The 23,146-nt window shown below is 39.5% G+C and overlaps 1 protein-coding gene across 2 annotated transcripts in view; it reads left to right on the top strand.

The window, feature by feature from the left end:
- The window catches only part of sdk1a (sidekick cell adhesion molecule 1a), a 779,580-nt gene that overhangs the window by 475,513 nt on the left and 280,921 nt on the right, over positions 1-23,146 (top strand). For both annotated transcript variants that reach the window (XM_063058961.1, XM_063058960.1), the window contains exon 7: positions 22,928-23,118. In XM_063058961.1, the coding sequence (XP_062915031.1) occupies positions 22,928-23,118 (191 nt within the window). The remainder of the gene's footprint in view (positions 1-22,927; positions 23,119-23,146) is intronic.

The raw sequence follows: 23,146 nt of genomic DNA, 5'->3' as shown, positions 1-23,146 counted from the left end.
GTATTCGTTCTAGTGTCCTATCCTGTGTCTTTGCACAATTATCCCCAATCCGCTTCAAGGTTGATATACTACCTTTAATATTTTTAGTTTTATCACTTGTGGGGGCTCCTCCCCTTTCATTTTAATGCTTCTCATAGTTCTGTTCAAATATCTGGCACTGTATTTCAATTGATCAATTCCTTAACCATAGTTCCAGATTACTTTGGCTGTGCTGTCTCGGAATCTTAATTGCCCTTATATGAAATCCATTTCTTCTCTCTCTCTCTCTCTCTCTCTCTCAAAGTGAATGTAAAATTCAATCATATTTTAATTGCTGCTACCTAGGAGCACTTCACAATGAGATGTTGAAATTAATCTTTTTTTTGCATGGTACTACTACGGAGCATTATAGACGATCCCTCTCACCCCCTCCATGATTTACTGGACAAACAGAGGAGCACCTTTAGTAACAGACTGATACCACCAAGGTGCACCACTGAACACCACAGGAGATCCATTCTCCCTGTGGCTATAAAACTCTACCACTCCTCATCCTTAAGTAAATGGTTTCATTGCACATCTGTATTTTGTACTATTATTTTTATTTATTTTAATTTATTTTTATTGAAAGAGTGACACAATACAGAATATATAATGGATTACATTTTCCTCCATTTTGCTTTAGTATCGTACCCCCAAGACAAACCTCCCCCTATCATGGCAGCTAATATATTTACAACACAACAATTCACAAATACAAGTACAGACATTTCACAACCATACTCATACCCCCACACTACTTCAAGATGACGGCTCACACACATCTGCAACATGTCAGATGATCCAAAATACACTCATATTTACAATTCATCAACCACCCTGTGAGGTAAATTATAAGCGTGTTAAATGGGAGGCAACTTCCCAAGTACAATCAAATGCCCTCAACTAGTAGGTAATTCCTTAAGACTCCCAAAATATGATAAGAAAGGTCCCCATTTCGAATAGGACTTTTTCCACAGACCCCCTCAAGGTGAATTTAATCTTTTCTAATTTCAGAAAAAACATTCCATCTTCTAACCAAGCAGCAGCAGTTGGGGGAGTGGCAGATTTCCAAACCAGCAAAATTCTCCTACGGGCCAATAGCGATGTAAATGCAATGATATCCAATTGGCTTGCATTTAAACCCAAATCATCATCTGCCACACCAAATACAGCTATAAGCAGGCAAGGTCTCAGTGTCACCCCCAAAACCTCACTGATAATTTTAAAAACCAGTGCCCAATAGTCACCAAGCCAAGGGCATGACCAAAATGCATGTACTAAACCAGCCGGAGAGAAGGAACACCTGTCACAGCCAGCTTCTGTCCCAGGGTATATGTCTGCAAGTCTGGCTTTACTTAAATGTATCCTGTGTAAAACTTTAAATTGTATGAGCCCCAGTCTAGCACATGATGATGAGAAATGAACCCTATTCAATACTTTTGCCCAATATTCCTCTGCCAGATCCATACCGAGGTCATCCTCCCACCTACTCTTAGTTTTGTTTAGATCTTGAACTCCCAAAGACATCAGTTGAGAGTATAGTTCAGAGATCAGCCCCTTATTGTCAAAGCTAAGAGTGAATTTTTCCCATAACATAGCAGGTGGTAGAACAGGAAAAGAGGGAAATTTTTCCTTGACAAAGTGGCGAATCTGCAGGTATTTAAAAAAATGATTATGCGGAAGGCCATACTTACCGCGCAGGTTATCAAAACTATCAAATATGTTATCAGTATACAAATCCTTAACGCGCATAAGACCGTTCAAACCCCATTGTCTGAAAGCTGAATCGAATGTGGAGGGAGGAAATAAATGGTTTTTATGAATGGGGCCCAAAACTGAAGCTGATATGAACTCATAGTGGCAGCGAAATTGATTAAAAATTTTGAGGGTGGAGAGCACAACCGGGTTAGATGTGAATTAAGAGGATTTCAATGGTGAGGAAGAATACACCAAAGCTGGGAGAGACGAGGAGTGGCAAGACTGTGACTCAAGCAGGCACCAGATTATATCTGGCCAGTGAAGCCAAAATAATACTTTTTGAATGTTCAATGCCCAGTAATAATGAATAAAGCTGGGAAGACCCATTCCACCTACGTCACGACCTCTTTGGAGAGTGTGCTTATTAACCCTTGGGACCTTATTTTCCCAAATAAAGGAGGTTATAGCTTGGTCGACTGATTTAAAAAATAACTTAGATAAGAAAACTGGCAAACACTGAAACAAATAAGAGAAATCTAGGAAGTATAGTCATTTTCACTGACTGAATTCTCCCAGCTATAGTAAGGGGTAAACTGCGCCATCTCTCGAAATCAGCCTTCATTTGGCTAACCTGAGACCTGTAGTTAGCTTCAAACAGAGATGTAAAAGAGCGAGTAATGTGTATTCCTAGGTATACAAAACCATCTTGAGATAAAGGAAAAGGCAAGGATTCCTGTCGGATCTAGGGCCAAGTTATTAATGGGAAAGCATCTGCTTTTTTGAAAGTTCAGTTTATAGCCAGAGAAGGCTCCAAATTGACCGAATAATGACACAATAGCAGGACTACTACCTACAGGGTCGCTAACATAAAGTAAGAGGTCATCAGCATATAGGGAAACATGGTGTTCCATGTCTCCTCTTCTAACACCTTGAAATAATGTAGTTGACTTAAGTGCAATAGAAAGAGGCTCAATTGCAATTGCAAAAAGAAGCGGGGACAATGGGCAGCCTTGGCGAGTGCCACGTGTTAATGGGAAATAGTCAGATCTAAAATAATTTGTCTGTATACATGCTAAAGGCAAGTGGTATAATAGCTTAACCCAAACTATAAATATTCTGCCAAATCCAAATTTCTCCAAAACACTAAACAAGAATACCCATTCCACTATATCAAACGCCTTCTCCGCGTCCAAGGAGATAACAACCTCTGAACTTGGAAAATCACTGAGTGAATAAACCACATCAGCCAGTCAACAGATATTAAAAAAAGAATAGCGATTTTTAATAAAACCTGTTTGATCATCTGAAATTATCTTGGGAAGGGGACATTCTAAACAACATGCAAGCACTTTAGCCAAAATTTTCACATCTACATTCAAAAGTGAGATGGGGTGATATGATCCACATTGAGTCGGGTCCTTGTCCTTTTTAAGAAGTAGTGAAATAGCTGCCTGTGAAAGAGAAGGGGGTAAGGAGCCGTTCTCCAAAGATTCCTGAAACACTTCTAGAAGGACCGGTATGAGCTTATCCTTAAATTTCATATAAAATTCTATTGGATAACCATCAGGACCTGGGGACTTACCACTCTGCATAGCCATAATGGCATTATTAATCTCTTCCTGCCCAAGACCCGATCTAGGTTCTCCACCTCCTCTGGTTCAAGAGTTGGTATTTCCAAATTATCTAAAATAATGTTCCATATTTGTTTTATCTGAGGGGAACTCTGAGGCATACAGAGAGGAATAAAAAGTTGCAGAGATGTTATTAATCTCTTTTGGATTGCTTGTCAAGTTCTGGTGCATGTCTCTTATCTGGGGAATAAGTCGTGATGCAGCTTGATGTTTCAACTAATGAGCCATAAGCCGGCTCGCCTTGTCACCATATTCATAATAGAGGCCACATGTCTTAAGAACTAATTGTTCTGATAGGTTTGTAGATAGAAGATTAAACTTCGCTTGCAAATCAACCCGGCTGTTATATAATTCCGCAGTGGGTGCCTCGGAGTATTTTCTATTCAGGTCCAAAATAGATTACAATAACACTTGCATTTCCTTCCTATGCTCTTTATTGGCATGTGAAGTATAAGCTATTATTTGACCCCTCAAGTAAGCTTTTAAAGTTTCCCAAAGTAAAGAGTACGATACCGACTCAGTTTTTTTTGTCTCGAAGAATGTGTCAATGTTAGCTGATATATAACTACAAAATTTCTCATTAGAAAGCAAAAGGGGGTTAAGTCTCCACAGAGGCCGTTCTCTAACGTTTAAAGGAAAACATAGGCCCAGTTTCACGGGTGAGTGATCAGATATAACTATAGCAGTGTTATTCAATTTGTCTAGTCATTGGTATCAAGGAGTTATCTATAAAGAAATAGTCTAGCCTGGAATAGGAGTGGTGAACATGAGAGAAGAAAGAGAATTGCCTAACTGATGGATTCAAAAATCTCCAAGGATCCAAATAACCATTTTGTTGTATAAACATCGAGAAGGCCTTTGCCATACCAGAAAATGTTCCCCTAGGGCAAGACCTATCAAGCAGTGGGTCAATAGCACAGTTCAAATCTCTGGAAAAGATTAGCTTATGTGTATTCAGGTTAGGTATTAATGACAAAACCTTATTTGCAAATTGAACATCGTCCCAATTAGGAGCATAAACATTTACCAAAATAACAAGTATCTGAAAGAGAGAACCAGAGACTATAATAAAGCGACCATTAGGGTAACTGATTACATCAGATGGTGTGAGCTGCATTCTTTTGGTGATTAATATTGCCACCCCCCCTGGACCTACTATTAAATCTGGAATGAAAAACCTGACTAATCCATGCTTTACGAAGTCTATTCTGGTCCTCCACTCTTAAATGTGTCTCTTGTAGAAATAGTATATCTGCTTTTAATTGTTTCAGATGAGAGAAAACTTTAGCTCTTTTAACTGGACCATTGAGCCCCTTTACATTCCAAGAAATAAACCTCACAGGGTGGTCTCCATCAGCAGCACTCCCGTTAACCATATCAAAAGACACACAGGGCCTACAATCCAAAACAGTGCGAGGGCATCAGTTACACACAATAATGCACAATGAAAAGAAAGTCTGATCAATCCCTAACATACAAAAGAATAAACTGCCATGGTAATCCCCCAAAACACTCCCCTCACCCCTTTACACAAACAATAAAAAAACCCAATTAACTCCCGAAACCTAGATCTACCTCCCCAATTGAGGATGATCGCAGGCAGTACCCAACAAAAAACTTCCAGGGCGTTCCCCATACAGCCCAGCTTTCAATCTAATCTAGGGTGGCTCCCCTCCTTAACATTTATCCTATCACTTATACTACCTTTAATATAGCATATAGGCTAAAGATGACACAGGTCAAGCTAAGCATTAAAAACAAGAAAAAAACACTGAACAACTTAAACGCCCGAGATACAAATCCCAAATATTTACATTTTGCTGGTTGAAAGTTTTGTTAATCAGTTTCGGCAGCATAGCAGTTCGACCCGATCGCGTTCCACAAATTAAACTGGAAAAAATGAACAAAGAAAGGGATTGTGAAAATTAACAGTTTGCCTCGGCATGAGGCCCCTTCCATGCTGCATGGATAACCTAAAAAAATGTCATTGCTCTTCTCGTTCTTCTTCTCCCCAGCGCGAATGGTGAAACTCTTTGGCCGCCTCTGGTGTATTGAAATAATGCTTTTTACCTTCATGCATGACCCGGAGCTGGGCAGGATACAAGAGGCCAAACCTGACCCCTTTCCCGTAAAGCAGGGATTTCACCTCCTTGAAAGCTGCTCGTTTTTTACCCAGCTCCGCACTAAAATCTTCATAAAAAAACACGCGGTGTCCGCGGAAATACAGCTCCTGCTTCCGTCTATTGATGATGTGTTGCTTATCTTGAAAGGAGTGAAAGCAAACCAGGAATGTTCTTGGTCTCGTTTGCTTGGCTCCAGAGACACCAGATGGTTTACGTCCGACTCGGTGAGCACGCGAAAGCATGAGAGGACTTGGGAAAAAATTTGTCCCCAGCACTTCGTCAAAAAACTTGGTCATAAATTTAACAGAGTCCGAACCTTCCAAATTTTCAGGAATACTGACCACTCTCAAATTGGATCTCTGCGACCAATTTTCGAGATCATCAAGCTTTCCCTTCAGAAATGCGTTTTCGCTCTGCAACGCTGCAATGGCGGCTTCGGCGCTCACCAGTCGGTCACTGTAATCATTCAGGCCGTCTTCAACCCCACGAATGCGTTCGTCGTGTGTCTCGTAAGCAGACATAATTTGTTCCATGGTAGCATTCACTGGTGATAAAGCATCTTCAAGTTCTCTTTTTAGGGCAGAATGCACCGCTTGCGTCATGTCAGAAATAAGTACTAAACGAAGCCTCTCCAAGTCATCGGGTAGCGCAGGTTTGGGTCCAGATCCAGCAGCGTGCAACGGCGCCATTACTGTAACATCAGCCTTCTTGCTCGAGGCTTCGCTATCTTTTTCCCCAGTTTTACTTTGAAGGTACATTCTACTTGCCATTTCAATGTCCAGCTATGTCCCGCGTTGTTCACAATAGTAAATATTCAGTTATCTCGAGCACACGGCAAAGATAAACAGGTAGATTTTCAATAAAAATCGGGAGCCACACTCACACGCACCGACTCACTCCATACTCGACCCCGGAAGTCCGTACTATTATTTTTAATGCACATTTTGAACTTCTCATACCTCAGTGCTTACATTTTGTATTTTAAAATATATATTTCCGACTGAGCAACCTTGCAACAATCATTTCCCTGGGGATAAGTAAAATTTTATCTTATCTTTTATAGCCTGTTGTCTGCTTTACTCAAAAGCATACTGTTCAAAAGAAGTTGTTTCAATACAATCCTCAACCAATTACTTTTTACATTTATTACATTTGTCCACAAATTAAAATTGTCATATGTTTCTGGCAGCTCCGATATTTCTTTCCTTTATGCTCCCACCTACTGTGGGGTCACTGTTAAATGGCTTGCATGCAACTCCCTCTAGTGACTTAATGTCTTTAGTAACTTATATTCATCTAGGTCCTTGTTCCTGAGTTTAAAGCATTCTCTGCTACTGTTCTAAGCCTGCCATTATGTAACAGATGCTCTCCTCCATCCTTGACCTATATCTTGATCTTCTTAACTGTTATGTACCCTTCAGTATTCAGGTCCTAACCCACATCAACCCAAAGATATGTCTTAAAAATTGCTATCAGATCATGCTTATTTATTTCTATTTTGCTTTCATCTCTTCATTCATCTGTTGATGGAAACCGGTGGGTCATAATGTGAAAGAGGCTCTCCTGTCCATGTTTGACCTGACGTAGTGAGGCATCAATGTTGAGCACTCTCAGGTCCACTCATTCTCATCTTTACACACTATACCACCATCTCTCTGGCTGTCTATCCAGAGAGAAAGGAGTTATACAGAAGGACAGGCTCACTGGGCTGAAGTAGAGGTCTGGTGCATTGTCAGTAGATATGATCCTTTGAATTGCATGTCAGTCTGTTGATGTATTAGTCTATGAAACACTGCACTATTTAGAAGCCAGCCCCCCAAAAGAAGACTGTAAATGGGTAAAAATTGGCACTAATATTAATGCATTTCCAATATAAGAGCCAATGTTAATACCCAGGTTGCATGTCCCTTTTTTGTTTTGCCAGATTCTATTTATCATTGACATAAGAGATTCTGCAGATACTGGAAGTCCAGAGCAACACACACAAAATGATGGAGGAACTCAGCAGACAGGTAACATTCATGGAGAGGAATAAACATGTAGAGGAATCTTGATGAATGGTCTCGGCCCAAAATATCGAGAGTATATTCCTCTCCATGGATACTGGCTGACCTGCTGAGTTTCTCCAGCATTTTGTGAGTGTCACTCTTTATTTATCATTGTTAAAGTGCGAAGTTATTTAATCTTGGAAATTCTCCAGTTATTTTCAAGCATATGTGATTTGTAACAAAATTATTTTTGGTCTACTTTACTCTTGTGAATTTTTTATCCTCTGTTTGGAAAACTGTATTTCTGCAAGTTAGCTTTAATACTTAGCCTTGTTCAAGATTTTATTTATTACCAATTGTTTATCCAGACATTGGACATAGAATTGATATTAATATGTTAAACCAATAATCCAACAGTGTTGACAGATAATGGACATTTTTTACAGAAAGAGATGAAAATCTGGCAATAACAGAATCCTTCACTTACCATGAGACCATAAGATGTAGGAGCAGAATTAGGCCATTTGCCCATTGAGTCTGCTCCACCATTTCACCATGGCTGAACCATTTTTCCTCTCAGCTTCAATTTCCTGCCTTTACCCCGTATCCCCTCATGATCTGACCAATCAAGAATTTATGGTCAGGGCATGAAGAGATGCAGCTTCCAGTGGCAACGAATTCCATAAATTCACTACTCTAGCTAAAGAAATTCCTCCTAATCTCTGTTCTAAATGGATGTCCCCTCTATTTTGAGGCTGTGTCCTCTGATCTTAGTTTCTCCTACCATAGGAAACATCCTCTTCACATCCACTCTATTGTGGCCTTTGACCATTCAATAGGTCTCAATGAGGGCACTCCTCATTCTTCTGAATACAGGCCCAGAGCCATTAAATTCTCTTCATATGATAAGCCCTTTAATCCTGGAATCATTTTCTTAAAACCTCCTTTGAACCCTCTCCAGTTTCAGCACATCCTTTCTAAGCTAAGTGGCCCAAAACTGCTCACAATACTCCAGGTGAGGCTTCACCTGTGCTTATAACATAATATCCTTGCTTTTATATTCTCATCCTCTTCAAATGAATGTTAACATCACACTTGCCTTCCTCACCACCGACTCAACTTGCAAATTAGCCTTTATGGAACCCTGCACAAGGACTTCCAAATCCCTTTGCACTTCAGATTTTTGTATTTTCTCTCCATTTAGATAATAGTCAACCCTTTCATTCTTCTACCTTGTTACATACACCTGTTAGGGTGCATTCTCCAGTTACCTTATAAGGTAACCGTAGCCTTCAGCTAGGAGCAGGTATCATCAGGTGGTTCCTAACCTTCACAGAGTGTTTTGGCCCTTAACCACTACACTCTCCAGTTGGTGGGCCAGCAGTGGTGGCCAAATCACTGCCCATCTGCTCCTGGCTTCCAGCTTCCCTCCTCTCGCCTGCTCCAAATCCAACAAGAGGTTCGTTCTGCCTCTTCCCCCATCCTACGAGCTGCTTGTTTTTGCTCCTTTCGTCCAGGCCCAGATCTGACAACAACCGCCATGCTGATTTGGCTGGGAAACCGCTGCAGCCGATCTCCACAGGGAACAACCATGCCTGCCATCCCTTGTCTTTACACTCCTGCACTAAGGGCTGGTACTTCAATGCCTTTCTCTTGTGGGCCTCTTCCCATCCCTCCTCCCACGGCACAGTCAGCTCAACCAGAATTATTTTCTTGTCTTCGGTTGACCACAGTACAATGTCCGGGCGTAGGGTTGTGTGCACCACATCTGGGAACTGCAATCTCCTTCCCACATTGACCCTCATCTCCCAGGACCTGGCCGTTAGCAGCAGATTGGGCTTTGGTTGTTTGGTTACGAAAGGCCTAGCTCCCTCTTTGATGAAGGTGATGGCCTTCCTCAGATCTGTGCCAGCTGTCCTCTTCTTGCATCTGTCTCACTCTATTGTATCAGCAAGTGCCAGAAGCAACTTATCATGGTGCCACCTATACTGTCCTTGAGTTAGAGCTGTTTTACACCCAGACAGTATATGAGCCAGTGTCCCCCTTTGACAACAGAGCTTACAGTTCGGGTCCTCTCTCATCCCCCATGTGTACAGATGTAATGGTGAAGGAAGGGTGTCATAGACGGATCGCAAGAGGAAGGAAATACGGAGTAAATGCATGGTCATTCACTTTCTGACACTGTATTCTATCTGCCACTTCTTTGCCCATTCTCTATTCTGTCTTAAGTCCTTCTGTAGCCTTAAATTATCTAAATCAACTTTCTATATGAATAATATAATATAGATGGCTATAAAATTCATGATATATATAATTAAGTTGCAGCAGCAAATACAATTAAACTAGACACAATGGAATTGAATTATATTCACCATCCAAGGTCTCCCATTGTAACCTACCGTCTAATGGAATCGTTTAAAATCAAGAAGCAGCAGATATCTGCATCCAGTTGGCACAAAAGGAGCAGGTTACTTTACTGATGCACAAATAGAATTTAATTTTTTGCTTGGAATGAACAAGGTTTTAATTATTATTTTTTGCTGGAATGCATTCTAGCTCAGTGTTTTTCCAAATTTCAGAATTATTTCTGTGGATTTGGAAACATTATCGCTACCAACTTTGCAAAGAATAAAAGAGATACTTTCTTATTTAGAAGGAGAGAACCTTTAGTATTCAATTTCTATAAGCCTTACGACTATGTAATTCTTAAACTTGCGTATCAAATATCATACATTTATCTCCTTTGCTTACTGACATTAATGACAACCTGTGTAGTACTGCATCATTCTCATTTAGCCATTTCCATATCACAAAAAGTTTACCCCAAACTAGCTATCATTACTGTTGTTGATATTTTGCATAAGAAGTAATTGTCAAATATAACCCCGGCTGGTGAAATTGATGACTGCTTGTTTTGCAAAAGCTTTGCATCATGAACAACATTACTTTGAGTATAGGAGCTGGAGTCATGCTTGTTCATTGAGTTACTCCATTACTTTTATCAGCCTTGGTAGCTCAATCATTTCACCCCAATTCATACCTTTTATCTGTATTCATGATTCACAAGTTTAGTTCCAAATTATATTCTACCAGTTTGGGTTCCTCAAGTAAAGGAAGAAGTGTTTACTCCCTATGCTGTCAAATATCTTTGTTACTTAAAGCATTTCATCTTCATCAGAGATTTCAGTGTCTTTCTTAAAGATCTATATGTATTACATTAGCAGAGCATTTTAAACTGAATACTGACCTAAGTTTAATGGGAATGATGACGTTGAAATCATGATGCTGAAAACCCTACTCCTTAAAGTTGGCAGAAAGTATAGGATTTCTAAAAATGCATAGTTTAACACACAAATCTTGAAGTTGCTTATAGTTTTTGTTTTCTGAAACATAATCCAAGGAAATCAGTGAAATGATGTTAGTTCCATATATTTAAAAATTGTTCTCACTTAAATAGGTTGAAAAAGATGCTCTTTATTGTTTGAAGTTTCAAGTATGTTTCAAATAGGCCATCATTACTATTAAGCCATTTTTCTAGACAAGACAAACAAACTATGACCCTCTGACCACATTTGGCTCTTACAACTCTTAATTTTGTCTGCTAAATGAGTCTACTCCTGAGGGGAAAGCTCTGTTATTTTGCTGGAGATCATAGAGGAAGTTAGTGGTCAGAGAATCATATGACAATGAAGATTTGCCAGAGGGAGGATCAGATATGGGATCAATGAGAGGAATATCCTGGTGGATTGTAGTAGTATGGATTGTGTGTGTGGAGCAGAGTATCTGAGAGGATTGTTGGTGTGGGGTTTGACAGGAAAACCAGAGGCTGATGTTCAAAAAGAGAGTGTCATAAGGGAGTTGATTCACAGAGAGAGAGAATCCTTGTGGGGACGAGTTGAGAATTGGTGAAATTGCAGTGGGAATGTTGGAATCAGTGAGTGAAATAGGTTGGGAGAATTAGCTCATCACATTGGGGGAAGCTGAAGTGAGGATTACAAGTTTGGAGTAGGTTCGGAGAGAGGATTGCTGAAGGAGCACAGTGCAAGGAATTATAAGGGGTGCTGGAGAGAGGTTTGCAATTATAAAGGGCAATTCTTCCCTTGATTCCCACAATATCTGAGGATTCACTATTCAAGTACTGAAGATTTATCCACCTTTATTGGCTTTAAGATCATTAGCACCTTCTGTTTTGTAAAAAGTGGATATGTTCATTCCTGTCCATAAATGTTGCCTGACCTACTGAGTTCCTCTAGTATTTTGTATGCGGTATTTATTTAAGACTTGTACTCCTTGGGAGGCTCCACACAGATGACAACCATCACAGGATTTTCTCCACAGCTACCTTTGTACTCTTTATATATTTAATAAAATCCCTTAGGATTTTCCTTTACCTTGTTTGCCTGAACTATCTCGTAATCATTTTGCTTTTCTAATTTTCCTCTTCAGTGTACTCTTATGTCTTTGGACTCGTCAAGAGATTCGCTTGATTCCAGGTGCCTTTACCTGACATATGCCTCCTTTTTCTTGACCAAAGCCTCAAATTTTCACATCAGCCAAGGCTCCCTAATCTTGCCAGCCTTGGCCTTCATTCTGACAGGAAGATGGTGGCCCTCAACTCTCTCTACTTCACTTTTTAAAGCCTCTCACTTGCGAGACAGTCCGTTACTTGCAAACAGCCTCTCCCACTCAACCTTTCCAAGTTCCAGACTAATGTTATTAAAATTAACCTTGCTTCAATGTAGAAATTATCTTGAGACAGTTCTATCATTTTCTATAACTATTTTAAAACTAATGGAATTATGGTCACTGGTCCCAATGTGCTATCCCAGTGACACAACAGTCACTTCTCCTACCTCATTTTCTGTTGACTATTGGTCGGACCTATATGACAAACTATTCAAAGTGATCAACCATTCAAAACATTGAACAAACGATTCAATAAACATTCAGAAGACAAACCATTCAAATGAACTGTTTGTTGACTGTTTGTTTATTTCCGTAGATGCTGCCTGACCTGCTTAGTTCCCCCAGCATTTTGTATGCATTTCTTTGGATTTCCAGCATCTGCAGAATCTCTCGTGTTTATGATCAACTCTTTGTTATTTCCAAGTTCCACCCACATAGCTTTACTGGATGATAACCCACAATGCCCTCTCTCATCACCCTATTCATACCCTCTCTAGCATCTGGCACTGAGATTACAACCATTGAGGTCCTGCTTCTTAACCTCCCTATATTAACTTGACAGAATCTCATCCATTTTTCTACCTTCGTCATTGATACCAATGCTTACCATGACCTCTGACTGCTCACCCACCCCCTTAAGAAAGTTTTACAACCTTTCAGAGACATCCTTAACCCTAGCACTTGGGATGCAATATGCCATCCTGCAGTCTCATTCATGGGCACAGAATCTCATGTCTGTCCCGTCTCATATTGTAAACACTCATGGGCACAGAATCTCATGTCTGTCCCGTCTCATATTGTAAACACAACAGATTCTGCACATGCCAGAAATCTCGAGCAACGCTGAAGGGGCTCAGCAAGTTGGACAGCATTTATAGCAGGGAATAAAGAGTCAATGTTTCAGTCTGAGGCCTTTCATCCAGACTGGTGAGGAAGAGGGCAGAAGCCAGAATAAGAAGTTGGGGGGAGGCAGATGAAGGACTATAAGCTGTCAGGTGATAGGTGAAATCAGGTGAGGGAGAAGGTGGATGTGGGGGAGGGGTGATGAGATAAGATGCTGGGAGGATACAGTCGAAAGAGATAAAGGGCTGAATGAGAATGAATCTAATAGGAGAGGACAGTGAACCATGGAAGGAGGAGGGGAAACAACAGCAGCTGAGAAACCAGCGGCAGATGATGGGCAGGTGAGGCAAAGCAACAGGGTGAGCATGTAGTCAGAATGGGGCATAGAAAATGAGAGGTGTGAGGGGGAAAGATGGAGAAATTGTTGTTCATGCCATCAGGTTGGAGGAAGCCTATCACTGTTAGCTCCCCACCGCCGTCTTCATCCTCCCTTGCTTTGCATTGGAGACAGCTGTTATGCCACAGACCTAGCTGTGTCCGCTGTTCTCTGAAATGTAATAGCATTTCATTGATAAACTCAAAAACAACATGGGCTACATAGTTGTTTGCTTGAGGTGACCTGCATAACAGTGTACATCTCCATTTACTGCAGTCAACTAAAAGCCTTTAAATGATCTTGTACTGCTCGTGAAATCCTTCTTCATATAGTAAAACTCCAACTCACCAATTGAGTGCTTCCAGTGAGAAGTGGCACCAACTGGGAATACAGGATGCGACAAATGAAACCACTGCCTCTGATTTAAGTTAATCAGAAAAAACTGAAGACTGCAACCCATGGATTCTGAGCTACCAATCACCAGGTACTGCTAGTTGTCAGGAGGGACTAAGGAGATCAATCCCATTAGTTATTCAGACTAACCTGTTTCTGTTCCCCATAATAACAGTAAATTTTGTATACAGTATTGCAATTTTAAAATTCAGCCTCTTCCTCCAGCTGTCCACCAGTTCATTCAGGGACACACTCCATACAAAATTGCATTTCAGCAATTTAAATAATGAATTATTTTACATTTTTCCTTTGAAATGACATATAAACTTTCTAATGACCTTTGTCCCAGGGGCCTATTTTAAAAATCAGAAAGCTAAATGAGAAAGGTTGGCCTTTCTCACTTAAATTGCCTCCCACAGACTAATAGATTTGTAATAGTGATTGCTGCTGACTCTTGACAATATTGAAGCAAAGATATGTTGTAAGAACACATTAACAAAAATGTCAGAGGAATGCTCGACTACTTATCAAAGAAGTCTCGGGATTAACCAGACTGATCACCTCAAACTCCTCCAAAGCCATTTCACCATTGCTTATGTGGGTTGGAACATGCATGTCTAGATTCCCTTCTTATTTATTAGGTCATGGAAGGTGCCATTTGGCTGATTGCATCCATTCTGACTCCTAACATTCCCATTAGATCCCTTTCCCAGCTAGCCTTGGGAACTATTTTCTTTCAATTATTCTTGTGCTGCCCACCTAAGCTAAGGGGTAATTTAGAACAGCTACTTAAATCAGTTTGTCTTCAGCATATGAGAGGAAACCAGAGCATCTGATGGAACCTCTCAGAGTCACAGAGCGAATGTGCAAACTCCACACACTCAGCACCCAAATAATACCTGGATCCTTCAGTCTCTAAGCCGATCTAATTGCTGACTAGCGATGCTTGTTCCTATGCTTCTGGTCATAGTCAGGTAATTGCTTGATCTGGCTTCTCATTCTGCAGTTTACCTCTGGCATCCAAAAGATCCATCCTTAGCTCCTTTGTTTTTTTTTCTCTCTCCTTCTGTAGCTGCCTTTCAGCATTGTTATTCAAAAGCATGGCATCAGTTTCTGCATATATGCTGATAACCGTCCACTCTATGCCATGGTTATTTCTCTTATTTTCATCATTATCCACACATTGTGTAACTGCTTACCCAACATTCAGTGCTGGCAAACTTAACATTTCTTCCCGATAGAAATTAATTCGCTAAAGATTAATTGTATTCCATCCTGACTGTAGATCAAGTTGACTGAAATCCCATTTGTCAATAAGGTAGAATTTATGCGGTATTACTATGTTAGATCATGTGTTCTAACATAACTATTGGTTATATTGACCCCTGGCTAAGCAGCATCATAATTCTGATATCCTCTTGTTTTCAAATCTTCCTTGTCACTTTACCTCTTCCTTTGCTTGTAATCTCTTCCAGCCTTAATCCCTCTGAGAGATATGATCTCCTCTAGTTCAGAGTCCTTTTTTCCATAGGTTATTGCTGCATTGTCATGGCTCATTCCTTAAGCTGCCAAGATTCTGGGGTGCTCGCTCCCTAAACTGCTTTGTGGCTTTTTCTTCCTTTAAGATCTTCCTTAAATTAATCTGCCTATTTACCTTGACTTTGGATGTCTTTCCAACATCTCCTAACATGGTTCACTATCAAACTTTGTTAATCATAGTGTAACGTAAATGCAAAAAAAATGATATTTTGTCTGATTTACATCTCCCTCCATGACCAGCCTCCAATTAGGATCCAAAGAGTTTAACGAGAGAACAGATTAGTTCTTCATTGCTGTTTATAGGTCAGAACTTGGAGTCAATTATTAACCATATGATCAAGATAGTATTTAAATATTGAATAAGCAAATAATTTGTGCATTGTATTAATTAAGTTATGAAGTTAATGATAAATGGTTACAGTAGTGATTGCAGAGGTTATGGCACTGTAATTCAGCAGTAATTGCTAACTAATTCTAATTCACAGTTTAGAATTTGAATTTGTGGATAACTGTAAGTTAGAAGCTTTGGAAAGTCAATTTATTAATTTCAAGGCTATATGTTTGCAACTAACAATATTTCCAGGTTAGACGAGCACATTATGTCTTGGTATAGGTAAATTGACTAGCTTCATGTTCTTTAAGATAATAGGATTAGTTCTACTCAGATGTAAGAATCTCCTCCTTCTGAAGTCATGCTTCTTGTTCCTCTAGGATCTTCTGATTCTGTGCAGATTCCCTTCTGTATTGGATTAAAACCTCCTCTCTTTTATCTCATGAAAACTCACATTTCATTGGCATGCACATATGTGTTCTATACATGTTCTCTGACAGTCACAGTTTTAATCTTACAGAGACTAACTTCTGATCAAAATCTCAAAATCATCATGTTAAAAGAGGACAATAACTATAAAATAAATCTCTGATTAATCTTAGAATTGAAATCTGGAGTGTTAAAATATCATTCAATTGTTTGAAAATTCAATTAAACGTTTTTTCTTCCTTATTGAAATGCACCAATAAACAATTCAATGTTATTTTGCATCAGGATGGAGTTTCTACTCAGCATTTCTAATTGTAAGTTAGCCTTGCGGCCCTGACTCATTTTCTACATTGGGGTGGGTGCACGTAATGACATTATTCTCTCTCTGTTGCTCCTTTTGGAGCACTGGAGGTGAATTTGACCTGCATTGCTCCAGGGGCATCAGTGATTAGCCACTCTCTAGACCATACAGTCTTCCTAGTGAAGTGCTGGATAAGAGCATCTATCGGGTAGGTAAATCACTTGCCTTCATACCTTTGTGATTTGTTCTAACCACCAATGCCGGAAATTGCTTCTCAATGAAAATAGTTTCCCAATTTCCCCCATTCCAACCCCCCCCTCACATGTTAATGGTAACATGCAGCAAGTTAATGACCATAATTTGGTCCTCCTGTGATTCCTCATTTTCCAAATCAGATATTTGATATAAAGTTGTTCTACAATGCTTTTGACAACACTTGCTGATGAAACAAACTCTCTAAATCTTTACTATTAACAAAGGAAGTTCAAGAATTAATAATGGTTGTTGCCTCATTACTTAAACAACCTTCCTTTTGTCCCACTTTAAATAGTGGATTCAGTACCGTTATCCTCATTATCATTATCAGGAGATGAAAAATTGGGCAAGATTTTCTATTTTATCTTGGGGCCTCATATGTGATGATGCCCCACGTGGTCACCCAGTTGGAAAGCAGAGAATGGAAGGACTTGGCTCGTGGCGTTGCTGACCATTTCAAATACTGCAGATCGAGCTGACCCTGTGGCACCCAGGATTGTTGTCACTCCAAAAAACACCAGTGTTGTGGCTGGCACTAGTGAGGTCACTCTTGAATGCATTGCAGATGCAAGGTTAGTGGAAATCAAGCAAGGTCATTGTTGGTGAGTGCTTAATTATTTAAGTTCTGATTCGTAACAAGGCTTTTTGACACTTTTAACCATATTTTCTCTGTTCTTTCTATACATCTTCACATATAAGGCAAGATAAAATTTATATTCATTTATTTGTGTGTGTGGATGAAAGTAGAAAATCCACCAGTTACAGGTTATGTTCTCACAATCTCAGAAAGTATTTAAGCTCTTGGGAGAGAAGTAGCCTGTCTACTTATATCTGTTGTTGTTTCAGTGTTTTGCACATTTATGGGCAACCCTAGGTAATATCTAAGGTAAGGACATGTTCAGCACAGCTTTGTGGGCCGAAAGGCCTGTATTGTGCTGTAGGCTTTCTATGTTTTTCTATGTTCCACATGTGAGACTGTTATTCACAATTTATACTTGCAGATGATATCAGATTAGTTGGGGTGGGTACAGAATTCATATATTCAACACTGGGGCAAAACTGCAACAAGTAGGAGAAATTTGAAGTGTTATATATTAATCTTTGAATTGATCTCCTTGAGCATCTCACTATTCTGAAAATTGCTTTTAAGGATATGTGGATTTTGGGTAGTCACTGGTCTGGTCTGTCTCTTCCCACACCTCACACTGGTTCTAATTATTGCTTTGGTTCTTTGTTAAACCTTATTTTACTCATACTTCTCCTCAATCCGTTTCTCACACCCTTTTCTTTTAATTCCTTGAGACATAGGTATATTATTTCCTCCTTGAGCATCTTGGTACAGTTAATGTTTTTAACCTTTCATGCATTAACAACCAAATGACATTCATTATCACTAGTCAACATGTTGATCCTTGTGGCCACTGTCAGGCCCACTACAGAAGCTCACCCTGTGAATGATGATCCAGAGCCTCACAGAGAGGCTATTACCTGTCATTTCCTTGTAATCAACTCTTCCATCATTTTTGGCATTATCTGTTTGGGTGACATGCAGAAATTGTTGCTCTTATTTGTCTGACAGCTCAGAGACTGAACTCATAGAACACACTACTCAAGGCCAAGATTTCTGAAATATGTTTTCTTTAAATATAAATCAGAAAGAAACAATAAATAAAGTGCTGCAAGTGCAATAATTCGCAACTACAAAGAAAAATACAGTATGCACTGATATTGACTACAATCCCTGATTACTGAGACAAGTCTAATTTCATTCTGGTCCTCTTTATCAGGTAGTCCCTAAGGATTAAGATTGACGTGTCCTGGTCCTCAGGTGGCTAAGGTGGGAATCGCTTGATATTCCCCAGATGTGGCAGGAAGGGACTGACAGAGTGGGCAGTGGCGTCCACTTTTGGCCATTTATACATGTTTCATTATCTTTAAATGCTGTGTGCGTATTAATCAATATGGTTAATGTTTTTCCCCTTGATGCATTAACAGGCCTTTATTATGGACAGCCAACATAAATGTTACATTACTGTGCAAAAGTCTTAAGTGTATATGTATGTGTATATATAATATACACTAGTGTGCCTAGGATTCTTGCACAGTCCTGCAGTCATTTTTTTGTATTGACCTCTACTGCTGCTGCAAAAAAGAAAAACAAATTTCATGACATATGTGAGTGATGATTTACAAACTTGCTCTCTGCTCCAAGTTGACAAATACAGTACTGTGCCAAGGTCTTGGGCACCCTAGCTATATTTAAGAGTTCGGCACGGACTAGAAGGGCCGAGATGGCCTGTTTCCGTGCTGTAATTGTTATATGGTTATTTATGTGCCATATATACAGTACTGTACATCTCCACTTTGAATGGTCATGGGCCAGGGATTCTGAAGAGACATTTGGGCTTTTGCAGTTTTTCAAGGTGGCCTCGAGTCTCTTCATCTGTCTGCTTGGTAATCATTTTCTGTAATAGAGCTCAGAACAGAATTCTGGTCTTGGGAATTTAAGAATGTGACCTGCCCAGCGGAGTCAAGTAGAACTTGATGATGGGCATGTTAGGCTGGGAAAGGACAGTGGTATTACTTTGCTTATTCCTTCAGGAGTTTCTGGTGCTTTGAGGTGCCTAGGGTAGACTGTCCAGGTCTCAAGTGCATAGAAGAAAGGCAGGAATCCTTGTTACCCAGTATTTTCGTGCTGAGTCTGAGGACTTGACTTTCATTTGTCCAAGTGGCATGCTCGCACCTTAATGGTGGTAATGAAATTTTCTCATTGATAGCTTCCTTCGTTTGAGGTAACTCTTGTGAGTATGAGAAATGGTCCACATTTTCAACGGTCTCACTGCAAACTTTATCATCAGAGCACCAGGTTTGGAGAAGCTTTGTTCTTGGGGATGCTGAGTATAAGACCCAGCCCTTTGAATACTTAATTGCACAAGTCAATGATAGCTTGGAATTCAACCTTGCAGTGTGCACAAATGTCATTTACATACTATAGTAAGGCTTCTGTGACTCAAGTGACTTTGCTTCTGGAGTAATGACCATGGACTGAAAAGCTTTCCATTAGTTCTGATGACCAGCTGAACTCTCATAGGAGCTTTCTTCGAGTTGAGTGCAATAAGAAAGTTAGAAAAACATGTTGAGGCAATTCTGCAGCCTTTTTGACACTGATCTTTATTAAGATTGGCTCTCTTTTGGACCCATTGTGGGATTCTTTTATGCCATTGTGATGGAAATGAGTTTCTGTGGGTACTCATGTGAGGAGGATGATCCACAATTTTTCCTGCTTGACGGAGTTAAAGACTTTCACAAAGTTCAGAAAGGCAATGTGTACTAATAATCTGCTTAAATATGTACTCAGTTCATGTCTGTAAAGTTATTTTTATATTTAAAAGACAATAAAGTTCTGCTCTGTTCAAGAATTTGGCGCTGAAACTGTGTTGGTTTCATAATGCATGCTGGTGCACTGAACTCAATCAATTTCTGACATATTTCTAGTTAGTTTATAACACATTTTGCAGTACTTCAGTAATAATGTTCTAGAGTGAAGTTTAACTGTGCTTTATGGTGTAACATTTTCTATCTTCTTTCTTGTCATTTATTGTTTTAGAGATGTATGTGGTAATCCTAACATTATTGTTGGTGGCAGTAAATAATGGTCATCATTGAACTATGTAATTCATATCACGTTCTAAATTGCAATGAAAGATCTGTTTTGTTTTAATATTCTGATATTGCAAGTTGACTGATGGTGCACAAGTGATTCTGAATATTGTGAAAAAAGTGATTTAATCAAGTAAATTTTTATATTTGCCCTTGTAATTATAAATTATATTTTCATTACATTTGCTCATTCAAGCCTTGAAACCATTGCATAATATGAAACATAATGTTTGAATATAATCACTGTATGTGCATTTTATCTTAAAGAGTTCTTGAATTCTCCGATATCTGCAGTACTTCCATCAAGGCTGTCTTGGAAGTTCTTTCATTATTTCTATCATAAGTGTCTGTGATGTCTGGAATGATAACACCAGTTTGAAGCCAAGTATTAATGGATCATTACACGAGAGATCTCTGTAGACTGAATACTGCATTAAGCTGAAGAATGCAAATGATTAAATGATGTATTAAACTCAGGAACTGCAGCCAGTCAGTTGGTACAGTGCACTTGTTGTCTAACTGCTGTTCAAATAAGTGATAACAAACCATTGCAAATACAAAATCTCATAATGTAATTTCTCATATCCAGCAAGCTCTCTAGCAAATGCCAAGGTTAGCTTAGTTGAATTATGATGCGCATTCTGTAGTAATTTCTTGTGGTTATAATTAAAGCATAGGTCCTCCAGTAATATTGCCAGCATTATACCGGTACCCAAAGGTGAAACAGAAATTGGGATATCCACTTATAAAAATGAAACTTTGATTGGTAGTGTGTGACACTGAGATACACTCTCTGAGTGGTGCTTTAAAAAGTAGGTGCTTTTCAAGATTGTTTAATGTCATTTCCAGTACACAAATGTAAAGGGGAACAAAATAATTGCCACTCTGGATCTGATGCAGCCCAAAATATAAGGTAAAGAGCACAGTGCATTAAATATAACTACATAAGAAAGCTAGGCACATGAGTGTCTTACATAAGATGACTCTGACAGGAAATGATAAAGTAATGATGGTGGTGGTGGGGGGGGGGAGGTTTGTGGGTGGAGGTGTTGACCAGCCTTACTACTTTGGGGTGGGGGGGGAGTAACTATTTTTGATTCTGATGGCCCTGGCGTGGATGCTATGTAGCCTCCTTCCTGATTGGAGTGGGTCAAACAGTCCATGACCAGGGTAGGTGAGGTCCTTCATGGTATTGCTGGCCTTTTTCCAGCACCTCTCTGTATAACTGTCCCTGCCAGCAGAAGGCTAGTGCCGATGATGTGTTGAAGGCCTATAGCAGAAAAACAGTATAACAGAGATTCCTTGTTAGAAAAAAATAAGACAAACCCTGTGCCCATGCACCAGCACTTCTGTTAGACATATCTGCATTCCTCTGTGAAGTTCCTGAGATCTGGCATTGGTAGGGAATTAACTCTGGTTGAAGATCTTCCATATTGCAGATGATGTTGCTAGCTAGGAGGACTCTAGCTACTGCAAGTTTTCTATCTCTGGGTTAAGCCAAATGCGTATTAGCCATCTCATTAAAAAACAGGAGGAAGGTGGCTACTGCCAGAACAACAAAGAGACCTTCCTGTATTTAATTCAGTCAGTTTTATTGTCCTTAATTTTTAAGTGTGAGAATGTTGTTCTACCTTCTGAAGCTGGGGAGAGTCCTCACCAACTAACCAAATATTTTTGTGAGTGCAGCTGAGACCGACTCTGCACTGGACTATGCTGCATGGCGTCTACACTGGTAAGCTGGATACAGCCTCACGGAGCAACACCAATATTAGCTACTTATAAAATATAGACATGACTCTTTCAATCCATTTTCTATATTAATTTTATTTTCTCTAAGACAATCTTTGGATGAAAATGACCTGCAAATTACTACTTTGGTTGGATTGCCCAAATTTTGCTGGGATCATACTTGTACTCCATTACTGAGATATTTTTCCTCAGTTCTATGTTCAAAGTAATGTTGTTCTGTCAGGTTCTGGAAGTGCAAGTTGGTGTAGGCATCTATGACTTTAATGAGCAATAAACTAGTGAAGTGTATTCTTAAACTGTAAGGGATTTGGGCATTGAGAAAGAAATGAGAAGGACTGAGAAGGAAGTGACTTGAAAGGGATCAAGTCAAGAAGTGAAAGAGAAAGAAAGGGGGGAAACTATTAAAAGGAAGAGGCAGAAGCAAAGTTTCAGAAAGAAAATCAGCTCTTGAACAATGCTTATGTGCAATTTGAAATTACCTAATTAAGTTGTTCCTCTTCTGGGTTTAAGAGGTTTAGGGACATTATAGGATCGTAAATCTAATCATAAAACAGATGCTTGTTAGGTTCCAGTCCTAATTTTCCACACCATTTAATTAGTGATTAATGTGTAAGTGCAGCAGTTTAGTGAAATTCGTAGTGTACTGAAGAGCTGAATTTTGTTAGACCAAAAGAGTGCATCGAATCATCCAATAACTTGTGATTTGCAATTCAAGGCTATCTTTATTTGCCTACGAGATGCTGGACAATATGCATGTTAAATTGTGGTTGAGTGCCATTAAACTCTCCATTATTCTTGGCAACAAAGTCTGATTAATTCATTTACAGCTCACTTCCTCACGTCAATTTAATAAAATTGACTGGTCATTGAATGTTAATATATGAATTAATGTCCTTTCCAACAGGCCTTTGGATAGACTGAGTATTACCTGGAAACGAAATGGTGTGAAACTGAAAAGTGGGATGAATGATTTTGGAAGACGTTTGATGATCTTGAATCCAACCTCAAACAGCACTGGAAAGTATGAGTGTGAGGCCACGTTGCAGAGTAGCAGTGTTCCTCCTGTTCGTGCTTATGCCTATGTGTCCATAATAGGTAATAACACTGAGTTTAATCCTCTGCA

Source organism: Mobula hypostoma, chromosome 9, assembly GCF_963921235.1.
Source record: "Mobula hypostoma chromosome 9, sMobHyp1.1, whole genome shotgun sequence".
NCBI lineage: Eukaryota > Metazoa > Chordata > Chondrichthyes > Myliobatiformes > Myliobatidae > Mobula > Mobula hypostoma.
The sequence above is the reverse complement of the archived record's forward strand: the minus strand, read 5'-3'. Positions and strand labels throughout refer to the sequence as shown.